At 28.7% G+C, this 13,660-nt stretch overlaps 1 protein-coding gene across 1 annotated transcript in view; it reads left to right on the top strand.

The window, feature by feature from the left end:
• Positions 1-11,361, top strand: part of spri (Src homology 2 domain-containing protein sprint) — a 152,989-nt gene extending 141,628 nt beyond the window's left edge. Inside the window, 13 exon segments of the mRNA XM_085489140.1 lie at positions 126-301; positions 1,056-1,154; positions 1,405-1,976; positions 2,339-2,431; positions 2,433-2,985; positions 3,229-3,708; positions 4,271-4,418; positions 4,889-5,127; positions 6,193-6,659; positions 6,954-7,085; positions 7,530-7,772; positions 8,039-8,231; positions 8,521-11,361. Coding sequence (XP_085345266.1) covers positions 126-301; positions 1,056-1,154; positions 1,405-1,976; positions 2,339-2,431; positions 2,433-2,985; positions 3,229-3,708; positions 4,271-4,418; positions 4,889-5,127; positions 6,193-6,659; positions 6,954-7,085; positions 7,530-7,772; positions 8,039-8,231; positions 8,521-8,624 — 3,499 coding nt within the window. The 3' untranslated portion in view covers positions 8,625-11,361.
• The last annotated feature ends 2,299 nt before the right edge of the window (positions 11,362-13,660 follow it).

Raw genomic sequence — 13,660 nt, 5'->3', positions numbered from 1 at the left:
AAATATATATATATAATTGAACAAATTTAAAAAACCTTAAGAAAATAGATAATTAATTTTTAATTTAAATTGATTTAATTTGAAACATAATTTAAATCGATTTGTTATTTCTGTTTGGCAAACAGTGACGAGCTGCCGGTGCAGCTGACTCTCCCGAGAGCGATGCGAGAAGCGAAAAACAGACAGCAATTGTCGTCGCTGGCATTGCTGGGTCAGGAATTTTGGCGATATCCTATGGCGAATCCAAAACCACCGGAAAGTGGTAGCAGTAATACTTCTAGTCTTAGCAGCTTTCATGGTGGTGAGTTTTTGATATAATGTAAATTCATAAAATCATAACTTTGTCGAAAAAGGATAAAAATATGCGCGCTAAATTGCATAAAAATGTATCTGATCTTATATAAGTTATAGATTAATGCTCTTTCATCTATTACGATTAAAATAGCAACACTTAACGTTTAAATTAAAAGCATTTAATTTTTTCTACGATTACGAATATTTTTATGCATTTCCAAATAGTAATTATTTGAAGATTATTAATAATCAAATAGGCATACATGTGTATTGTCCTGGCATTTTACAATTAATAATAATAATGATAAATTGATTGGATAATGACGAATGAGGATTACATTAGTTTATTATTTACATTAATTATTCGTATGCTAGGAATCTTATATATTTGTCACAACACTCTGACAATTATTATTTCAAAAATCGAAAACCGATCTGTCATTATTTTTGTATGTATGTATATATGTATGATGTAAATACATTATTATTGTGTGCGTCTATTCGATAAATGCAATCACACATTTTATAATCTTAGCTATTAACACTCATTTTATGTGTGAGAAAAATATAAAAATAAAATCATTTCTTTAATAAATAGATCAATTAATTAAAGGAGATTTATATATATTATATATAGTAGACATTTTGTGTTAAAATTTAGTTAGACTTATTAAAAATTTTTACATTTGATATTAAATAGCTCAAAGTTAAGCAAGAATTATAGACATAGGTAGAAAATATTTTTATCTTTTTTTTTGCAGGCAATAACCATAATAATAATAATAATAACAATAATGCGGATACGCCGACCACTGAAAATATAGTGCTCAACCTGGCCCCAATATCGTCTCACAATACACGTAAGAAAGACATTGACATTTTATTCCTTATTTTTATAGACACTTATTTTATAATGTTAATGATTAATTGCTGAAATGTTTTTTATTGTTTGAAATTATGACATTAATTATGATATTTAATGTAAATTGAGCTGGCCAATCTCGTTTATATTTAGAACTATCGTTTTTCAAGAGCTATAGCTTTCAAGATAAATCTCTGCGAACTCTTCTAAAAACAATTTCTTATCTCAAATTTTATTTCTGCGAGCAGACACTCCCTCTCCGACGAACACATCGACATTTGCATCATCATTGCCGCGTCAGCCGCGTCCGACTCCGCCGAATACCCTGAATCTGACAACCTTCAATGAACCTTTGAACGACAGCAAAAGAGACCGGAGCGTCTCGTCATCGAATGACAAGCTCTCTCACAAGTTGATCTCGCCGAACCTCGTGCAAAGCATACGATGCCCGTCGCCGGTGGTTCACAACGTAGAGAGCAACGTTCTGAGTCCTGCGCAGGATCTCAAGAGCTTCGAGACCCTGAAGAACGGTCTGATGGACATGCCGAGGTCGACGGCGATCGAGAAATTCATCAAGAATTCTGAGAAATTTCCTTCTACCTCGAGCTTCCATCAGAACAATCTCTCATGCGCCACGTCACCGGAATTGCCGGATATCAGGAATATTGTCGCCGAGAGCGATAAAACTACGCAAACTGTGAAGACGCCACCACCGCCGCCGCCAAGGTGGGCTAAGCCTGGCATCAGTCAGAGTCAAAGTAATTTCACGGTGACCACGACGGTGACCTTTAACGTGAACCAGGGCTCGAATACTTCACAGGTAAAGGAAAGAGAAATTTTTCAAATAATGAGCAATTTTTTAAGGGGATACTGACTAGGTCTGTTTTAATGACAAATATTATTTCCATTTAACTCTTTATTGGTTATACAGAATGAAAAATCCTTTACTAGAATTTAAGTATTTATAATGACAAATCTGGGCTATATGCGTGTAAAAAGAAACCAAGAAAGTTAAAAAATAATTACAGTTTTTTATTGTTTAAATTAGATTGACCCAATGTAAAAGACTGATAGATGACAGTTAAATGAAAATAATATTTATCGATAAAACAGACCTAGTCAACATTTCCCTAAGACAAAAGAAATATTTCTCTCTATTAAAATTGTCACAACCTTTTACAGCAAAATACACCGTCAGACGCCAACACGTCACTGCTGAGTCCTCAGTCCACCAAATCTCTCACTTCCAACTTCTCTATCAAATCACCTCTCTCTCCCCATCACGCCAGTTTTATCCCCCACCTCCAAGCTAATTTCGAAAACACCTAGCGTCCTTTCGCCAAATACTCCCTCTAGCACCAGCAAGTCAAAAAGGCGACGAGACCGCGAGAACCGGAAAAATTCGCAACATTATCAGGAATCGGATATCTTGGAATCGTACTATCGCAGCTCGCCAGCTGACAAGATTTCCGACTACGAGGATATCTGGAACACGACCGACCAGTCGACGCAGTCCACCTGGAATGACAGGTTGAAAGACAACAAGCTTGTTTGCAGCCCACAAGATCGTCTGAGAAGTCCCAATGACCGTCTGTTGAGTCCCAAAGAGTCCGAAAGAAGTCTTATCAATGAAAGATTGCCAGCCGGAGAACAGATAATTTTGAAGGACGATAAATTTATCTTAAGGAATGATAAGATTGGACACAAGGAGGTGACAAGTCCGGAGTTTAGTAGCTTCAAACCTGCTGTTCCGGAAATGAAGAGTCCCGATCAGAATTCATTAGAGGAGACTGGAATGGGAAAGAGACCCGATCTGCTATCTAGAGTTTGTAAGTGCTTTTATATTTTTATTATAATTTATTATTATTATATTATTTGTATCATATTTTATTTTAATTTATATTAATATATTCTAGCCATCCAATTAAAAATATTCCCTCAACTTTTAACTTGTTACTCGAAATATTTTGGACTATTTTTTTTTTATATACAAATCTCATCAAAGTGTTTAAAAATCTTTTAGAATTTTGTTTAAAGATTTTTTTTAATTACGAATTTTCGTGTTTTCGCAGGCAGCGCCAATTCACTGAATAGTCCGAACACAGTAACGCCTCCGAGGAACAAATTGGGCCTTGTTCTGGGAAACTCGGGGAGCAACAGTCCCCTGACTCCGGAATCTAAACAGAATAGTCCCTTTTATGCCGAACCAGCCGACGCGATTGCTCAGAACGCCGCCGTCGTCCCGAGGAGACGGCCGAGTAGAAATAATCCGCTGATACATAAGTATCGGCACAGCGAACCTGGTTGGTTGCAGACCCCGACCGGAAACAACGCTCAGCTGCATCCCATCGACGGCTGGGAAGAACCTGCGGAAGAAACGGAAGAAAAGACGCCATTGATTTCGTCGTCGGTCGACAACCTGGCGAAGCGATTGAGCCAGAATAAAGAGACGAAGAAGATTCCCCGAGCGAAGCCCGTTCAGCCACCCAAGATAAAGACTAAGATGGTCAATGATACCTCTTGGACGGTCGACTCCAGCTGGGAGTTTATCGGTACGTTTTATTATATATATGCATAATTTAATACATTGCACGCAAAATAATTCGTTTTTAAATGTGATGCTGTAAATATTATAAATAATTTATTTACACAATTTTTTATACAGAATGTTAATTAATTCATGTTTAATTAAGCACGTAATTATACAATTCGTTGATGGAAAATAAATAAAAGAATGTCAAACTACTTTCATCCGCGATTTTTAATGAAAAAATTTTAAAAGATTTTTAAACACTGATGTGGGAGATTTGAATATTAAAAAATGGTCGAAAATATTTCGAGTAAAAAGTTAAAAGTTAACAGAAAATTTTTAAAAATAAAACAAAATAAAATATAATACAAATATAAAAATAAAATAATAATAAATTATAATAAAACCGTATATATTTATTTATTAACTTTTTACTCAAACTTTTTACTTTTTTCGCCAGGAAGAAGACTTAAATAATTATTTCCGATAATAATTATCGCACTTTTCGTATAATTTTATTTATTCTTGGATTATTTCTGGTGTGTGTATCTTAATAATAATAGATTCCTAATTATTTTGGATAGGCAATGATGCAGAGGACTGCGAACCAGATTACGATTGTGATGCCGACTACAATGGTGACAATGTTGCGAGAAAATTCCCGGGTGACGAGGAGTGCAATAGAAACATTGTTGGAGACACCTTGACGGTGCAAAGTATAATCCTGCAACGGTAAGTTTCTTAACATAAATAAAAATCACGTATAACGTAGAAAATTTATAAATAATTTCACGATAATTTATTTACATAAGAATATTTTTTATTTTTATTTAATTTTGTCGAAAAATGTAAACTGTCATTTTTCTCCTGATCAGCTAATTTCTATATTAATGGATCATTATGTATTTGCTATTTAATTATTTTATATATTTAGATGTATAGAATGACAATTTCAGAATATCAGAACATTTTTTGCTAAAATATTTTAAAAAATAAAAAATGTGAGGAGTAAATAAAATATTTATTATATTTGCATATATTACACTTCACAACATGGAAAGTCTTTAATAAAGATTACAAATTAAATCTCAATTCCAAATCTTTCTCCAAATAATTTTCGTCTAAAATATTTGTTTGATAAGATTCTTTGAGAGATGTAACACTTTGCTATAATTGTAACAATAAATCTTTGAATCCGACAGATACCCGGAATTGCTAAAGTCCCCGAATATGTGCGAATCCTTATATAGCGATCGAAACTCCTCGTACGACAACGTGGAAAAACGGAACAACGTGGATCGTGAAAGTACACCGGACTCACGAAGAGATCGCACGTATGATCCTTCCGAATGGGAAACTATGCTGGACACAGATATTGAAACCGACATGGAAAAGATCAAGCGAAACAAGAGTTTCAAAGAACGACTGGATCCTCTTTTGTGTAAGTTTCATACCTCTCTTATGATAAATTTTGTGATTAACAAGAAGTATTCCAAGAATTTTAACAAATGTTTTTAAATATTTATCATAATTTAATAATTTTATTATATTTATTTATATTATATATTATATAAATTTTTTTTATATCCTATATTTTATAATTTAAAAACGCAGTTTTCTTATAAAATAAATGTTTAATAAAATAATTTAATATATTAATTGTATTAATGTTTCAAATAATTAATGTATTATTAATTAATAAATTAATTAATATGTTAATTTATATATTAACCATTTATCCATGTTACACGCGATTAAATAATAATTAAAATAAACGATTAAACTTGTGCTACTCTCTTCATTATTCTTAATGTATTCAGAAAACTTTATAAAATTTTTAAAACGTTCGGTGAGTTTCGTAACACCGTATGGTAAACACAATGCACGTAGATATTTGCGCGAAACCTTGAGAAACACGTAACTATGATTAGCACATACAATGGATGTCGTTTCGTAACTAACAATAAGTGTATCTATTTATTCATCTATAATATTATTGTTCTCACTGCAATTAGTAGGTAGAATCGTGTGTAACATGGGTAATGTGTTTATTATTTTGTCGGCTTTTCATCCAACATTTGTTTATAAGAAAGCTGCATTATAAAATATATAAGATATAAAATATCAATACATTAATTATTTAAAACATTAATACAATTAATGTATTAAATTATTTTATTAAACATTTATTTTATAAGAAAACTGCGTTTTTAAATTATAAAATATAGAATATAAAAAAATTTATATAATATATAACATAAATAAATATAATAAAATTATTAAATTATGATAAATATTTAAAAACATTTGTTAAAATATATAAGATATACAAAATTAATAAAATATAAAAATAAATATATAAAAATATATAAGAAATATATAAATATATAAAAAAATATATAATATTCTATTACAAACACATATATATACATTATAAAATATTATGTTATTTTTTTCCATATTCTGAGAGATCCTGAAAATAATTTCCATTCTCCTGCTTTTACAGCACCGCCACGAATACAAGCTCTTTTGAAAAGCCGTGATCACCAGAACGGAACCGGGGCGGCCATCAGGGCTTACGCTCTTCAGCTTGCAGCGGACAAGACGACAACCTTCTCGCAGAACATCGACAACTTTATTCAGTGCACGCGGGAGAGTAAGGAGGTGACGCCCCACGTGGTGATGCGCAACATGCGGCAGTTCATGTCGGGTATGAAGAACTACCTGGTGAAGCACGGCGAGCGCGAGTTCGAGAAGGAGGTGGAGAAGGAGCGCTTGAAGTTGCGGGCGAACGAGTTCCTCAATCTCGACGCGATCCTCGAAGACGTGATGATGGGCCTGGTGGTGAGGCCCTTGCGAGAACACGTTTGTCGGCTGTTCATCGATTACTATGTCGCCACCGGAGTGTTGCAGACCCTGGCGGAGAACATTCAACACGCCCAGGGCAAGACCATCCACGATCTCGGCGTGCGAGTAAGTGTATACGTAAACTGTATCAAAAGATATGTTAATAAAGGTATAAATTAAATAATTAAAATTATTTTAATAATTAATAATTAAGTTATAAATTTAATAATTAAATTTATTTTATAATAAAAGATATAACAAAGAAAATGAAATTTCGGAATATACTGATAAATATATAAATTTTATATAAATTATTAAATACTCATTACATTGAAATTAAAAAAAAATCGACAAATAAATTATTTATTATTTTATATATCATATTTATTAAATCTTGATTATGCATTATTTTGTGTGCAGTCGAAAATCATCCCTCCTTCGGAGGAGAATCTGGAGCGCATTCTCAAGTGCATCGAACGGCTGCAAAGAGCTGACTCTCCACTTGAAAAACTAGAGTATCTATTGAACGCTATTTCGGCTATCTTTAATTCTGTAAGTATTTCTGCAATTATCCTGAAACATATATCAGCATAAGAAATTAGAAACATAAAATAAATTTATCATACTTACGAAGACATTTGATCGATATTTTTAAAATTTTTCATTAATATTTTTAATAATTTGTCAATCGATATTCATATGAGCCCTGCTTGAAAAGTATAAGCCCTCATATATTTTTCTTATTTCCATTTATTTTATTTTATTATTTTATTTCTATTATTTTCATACTTTTTTAATTTTTTTATAGTTTTTAAGAAAAAAATGTATAATTTGCAACACATGTAGCCAAATATTTTACGAGATATTTTATCGCGACCTTTATGTTATATATGCATATCTAATAGTATATTCTTATCATTTTACAGTACATAATGCAACAGAAATCATAAAGTGTGTAATTAAAAATGTAATATAATATTGTTTTCGATTTTATAGGTGAAGCAAGCTAACTCCGGTAGACATATTACGCTGGGTGCCGATGACCTTTTGCCCTTGGTCATCTGGGTTTTGGTACGTGGCAAAGTAGTGGATGCTGAAATCGAGGCCGAATACATGTGGGGCCTGTTGCACGCTTCTCTTTTAAGTGGCGAGGGCGGCTATTATTTGACAACTCTGTCGAGCGCGGTGCATGTTTTGAAGACTTTCAAGTCCAGCCAAGGAACCATGTCTACACTGAACGTAAGCAATAAATATCGCCAATTATTATCTCATAACTAACACAAATTTTTGGTATTATAAATTATAATTTATTAAAAACATATTAAATTTTATGATATTATAAATATTTTATGATATTAAAAATTTTTGATATTATAAATTATAATTTATTAAAAACATATTAAATTTTATGATATTACAAATTTTTGATATTATAAATTATAATTTATTAAAAATATATTAAATTTTAATTAAATATTTTGATGATAAGAAAAAAATTTTTTTAGGGATGTGGAACGCCCGATTGTTCGTCCGTGTTGCGGATCTTGGTACCGGATGAACTGCATGGTTCCCTAAACACCAGAACGCTTCCGGTTCGACCTAACATGAATACCAGGGAGATCTGCCGTATCCTTGCGCATAAAATCAGATGCACCAACCCTCAGGACTATGGACTGTTCAAATTGGTGCAAGGGGAAGGTAAATCTGTGTACAATAAATAAAATATATAGTTTAATACGAGAAACAGAAATATAATAATAATATAAAATATATTTATAAAAATATATTAAATTATTTGTTACAAATTTTCCATGTACCTTCATAAAATGCTACCGCATTATAAAACTTATCAGAAATTACCCCGTTTTTAATAATAATAAGTTTTTGTTATAATGACGTATTTTCTATAATAATTTTTTTCAATAAAAAATAAATTTCGATGATTTATGATTACTGTATTTTAACTTTGCGTCGATAATTGTTTCAGAAACACTGCTTGGAGATCACGAGTGTCCGCAGGAGCTCTCTCACTGCCTTTTCGCCTACAAACGGATTGACGCAAAAATAGCGTGGCCCAGGACTAGTTCTTAAAAGTTACGAAATATTTTGATTAACATAAAATTAGTCTCTCTAGATATCATTCTCGTAAATTGATATCGTCATTTCCAAGATATAAATCGTATATCAAGGAAAGTATTACATTTTCTTTTCCACAAGAAAGTATCTATTTAAATATCGAATTATACAATTTCAACTTGAGCATTCAAGGATTTTTCTAAAAAGAATTGTGATGTGGAAATTCTTTCAGCACTGCCAGTTTCATGAACACTTTTTTATAAGAAAAATTGACGATAGATATAAATAAGAAAATTCTTGTCGTCACATACATATTTTAATATTTCTAAACAATCTGAAAAAAAAAAAGAAAATTTGATATAAATTTCTTAATTATGCATAAAGGAAGAAAGATATATTAAATAATATGCGATGTTTAATTATGGATTTGTTATATTTTAACCCTTATAGAATTTTGATTTTTGTGAGATCACAAACATTAAAATTAATAATAAATTAATAAACAAAAAAACAGAGCTTTACACATACATACAATAATAATATAAATTGCATATGTGTAATTGTTTTTTTCTTATAGATACGATATTTAGAAATATATCAAAAATTTATATACCAATAAAAAACTATATGTTATTTTCCTGACAAATAAATTTTTTTACAATTATGCAACATAGCCTTTTGTATAATTTTTTTTTATTTAATCTTTTTGCTAAATTTTATAAAATTTATATTGTCTTCTATTGAGGGTTAATATAATATTCCGATTATCATAATTATAAATCGTATTACATAAACGAAATTATTTTTTTGCGATCAAGTATTAATATCGATCGATTTGATGCAATGTGGATTTAAATTATATTTTATCAAATGTAACTCTGAAAAATGAAAATCCTCGTACATATATATGTGTGAGAAATGATAATCATGAAGAATACGTGTAATTGTGATCATACACACGGTATATATACAGTGTATCGCGATAAGTCGTATATTATATTTATTCACAGTATTCAATGTCTCGTGAACGTTTGCAATAAAAAAAGAAGAACGTTGCTCTTTCAAAGCTAAGCTCTTCTAAATAAATGAAGTGGAACTCGTGTCGAGAGATCAAAGAAATACAATAATAAATAATTATTTAATAAAAATATTAAATAAAAGCTTAATAAATAATATATTCATCTTAGTAATTAATAATTAATATAAGTTTATTTTGTTAATTAAAATAGAATTATATTAGTATTCACTGTTTGATATTTAGAATCAATAATTGTTTAATTAAATTATCGAAATAATTATTGTAATTAACTTTCTATAATTTAATAAATTATGAATTTTTTATATCAAATTTAAAAAATTTACTTGTATGAAACTATATATTAAAATAAAAATTTTTTTATTTGAGCTTTTCTGCTTGTTTCTAAATTCTAAAAAGATTTTAAAAAACTCGAATTTTTTTATTATTTTTCAAAATTCACTTTTAAAGATTCAGTTTTCTTATTACAAACATATTATATAAAAAATGTGAAATTACATGAATTTTTCTTCACACTTTATGTACATTTTCCGATTTATGAATTTGATATTATACATTGATAAAATGTATTAAAGATTTTTGAATCATAATTTATTTATTTACATGAATAGTTATAAATTTTAATCAATTATTATATTTTCGCTGGAAATATAGGACATATGCAGCTTGAATAAATTATACATTAACATTGATGATCTCTGGACTTGAGAACCAACTTCTGCGAATGTTGTACTTTATATACATATATATATAAGACAAATTGCGCTATACGTTTTCTAAATAATATCGAGTGACAAAAAATTAATAAGAAAATTTCTTCGCGTGCGCACGAGGAAGACGCAAAATTTAAAAAGAAAGAACGAAGAAGAGTAGCTTTTAGAACCTCTATTTTAAGTACTTTCTACGAGATGAAGAGTCGTGAAATCTAACAAAATAAGCAATCTGTACTCTTAAGCAAATTTCGTATATTTATTATTACAAGTTCTATATATATTATTTTTATTAATATTTTTGACATGTGATTCCTTGTTTTTTTTCTTTTTTTTCAAAATTTGCTAGGTTGATTTGGATCTACAAGGCTGTGTATGTGTATAAATGTGTAGCATCTATATACCATGTGTGTCTCAACAAAATTATGAAATAAAGAATAATAATAATAATAATTGGCGATAGAAAATTAGAAACTATAAAAAACATTGATAATTTTTGTATCTAAAAGAAATATCGAAGATTTCTTTAGACTTACGAGAAGTATCGACCATTTTTTATTCCCAAAAATAATATTAAACATATTTTGCTACAGAGAAAGTTCGTACAAATCAGCCTTGCATTTTTTATCGTTTTTTTTTTTTTTACAATTAGCGCACTCGTTATATATAATATAATAATAATTAGCGATCTATAAATGTACATTTTTCGTATTTAATTTATTTAACACGTTTTTAATATACTACATAGCCTGTATATCATGCTTATGGCGTAGATGTACTCTCATTTTTTTCATAATGATTAACATGACAATTAATGTCGATATATGCTTTTAATGTACTAGTCAAACCGATACAAATCGGAGAAGTTTGTAAAATTACATTTAAGTAACTTTTTTATCCCTTGCGCTCTGAAACTTGTATCATTAATTATCATTATAAACTTCGTTATTAGTAATTATTATCATTGTAATGTATAAGTCTATGCTCAATAAACACTTTTCTACTATTCGTACGTATTCGTAAATTTACGACTGACAATGTCTTTCTTTTTCTTTCTCTTTTTCTCTACTTTCTTTTAATAATAATATAATTAATGATATATAATCAAAATATATTACAGAAAATGTTTATCACTGTGGCGATAAATTGCAACATTGAAAATTATACAAAAAATCTTACTTTCCGTATTTTTTTATATGTAAAAAAGATAAATTAATGATATAATAAAATTGATTAGATTGCTGAAACTATATGTAGACATTTTTATTAATTTCATGTGTTAAGTTATATAGAATTTTGGTCGCGTTTTCGACCTATTATAATATATTTAATTATATTTCTTAACGTATATTTAATTTTGTCTTATTTCATTGAAGAAAAGAAACTAAAATAGAAAAAATTGTCTTACCTTTTTAAAGTTCCAACACGAAATAATGAGTTATATTGCAAACTTTACATCGATATTAAAAAAAGAGGCAGATATACAAGTGGAAAGATTTATTATAAATCAAAGCTTATACATGTATGTTTGTCATTAAATAACAATATATTTGCACCTGAGAGCTATAGTACGCTTCGAAAGCTTCGGTATTATATACTAGTATTATGCAACATCGCATATATGATAAAACAGTACCTACGTATATACGTATTCATTCGTGTGTGTGAGCTGATATATATTTATACTTTTCCAACATTATTTACCGCTCAGCACGATTATATCGCAAGTTTCGCAGCGAGATTTAAATTTATTATTTCATTGCACATCGTCATATCATACCGAATAAAATATAGTTCCATTTATTCTATCATGTTTAAGAGATATGATATATTAAAATTTAACTTTATAGAAATAGTTTCAAAGAGAGATATATTTTTAAATTCTTATAAAAAATAAACTGGATACAATTTTTAAAAAATTTTCACAAAAGATGTACAATAGAATATAATAAAGTTAAATCTTGGCGTCGAACTATAATAATCATACTGACTGTTACTGATAATTTATTCATCCCAAATATAAAAGCATCGTTATCTCTCAAAAAAATTTTCCATTTGATAGATCTAACGACATTAATTCTAAACTGTTTTTTGTGACAAAATAAAATTTCGTTTATTTCTTCTTTGTACAAATAAAAAGGAAACAAATTATTCTGTTTTTTCTATATCGCAAAAAGATGTAAAAAATATTGCACAAAAATTTAGTAAAATTAATCGAATAAAAACTAATTGTTTCCTTTTCTTGATCAAATAGATCGTTTTTGTGAAATATGATTTCAATACAGAAAAATATTATAAATATTTCTTTAATTTAATAAATGTTTTAACAAATTATATTTACCCTAAAAATCCAACAAGGATTTTTTATTTATTCTTTTTATATTTAAGTAAATCAGATACTTATACTTATATATTGAGATTTTACTCAATTTGAAATAAAATTTATTTTAACATGTTTAAAAACACATACAGTGTCAAAACACTATATTGTCTACAAATAATCACGTAATATATTCATATTGCAGAAAAATGTATCATTTTATTTTAATAATTCATTAAACAATTTTAATAATACAACGCACCATAATTATGTGAATATGATTGTATTATATTATATGTTTGTGAGTGTATTATATGTATACGTTGTTTTATTGTAAATTCACATAAATAACAAAATAAAGAAAACACTACGTTAGATAATTTTATAAGTAAGATATGCTTTGTGTGAGCTCGTTACCTTTGACTCTTTAATTATAAGTTTATAATTTTATTAAAAAATTATTTCAAATCTTGTTCGCAAAAAATAATAAAAGTTTAATTTTCAGCAAATGCATAGATACAATTTTATTTTGATACCAAAAGGTTTAAATGATGCCATTTAAACAAATTGACTGAAAATAAAATATTGCTTAGGAATTAATTTTAATCTATTATTACTATTGTTCATTATATTAAGGGGTTTTAAAAAACTCTTTTCCAAATCAGATTTCCAAGTTTCGTTCTTACCGAGTTCAAAAGACACTGTTATTCATTAATTGATATCCCTTTATGAAATCAAATCGAAAGAGAATTTAGGCCTTTTAGGCTCATACAAAGCGAAATGCATCGAAGGCAGAGAAAATGACGTTTTTTTTAGGATATCGGGGATGGAAAAAAATTAAAATTTGTAATAAAATCAAATCTTCGAAGCGTATAAACATTCTACATTTTTTCACTTCTCGCATATTGGATTGTCAGATTCGTAAATTAAATATGTAAATCTGATATTAAAACTTAATTGTTAAAATTGCATAGTTTCATTTATT

This window comes from Nylanderia fulva, unplaced genomic scaffold (assembly GCF_048542155.1).
Source record: "Nylanderia fulva isolate GAGA-0341 unplaced genomic scaffold, ASM4854215v1 Scaffold8, whole genome shotgun sequence".
NCBI classification, from domain to species: domain Eukaryota; kingdom Metazoa; phylum Arthropoda; class Insecta; order Hymenoptera; family Formicidae; genus Nylanderia; species Nylanderia fulva.
This window is presented reverse-complemented; position numbering and strand designations above follow the sequence as displayed.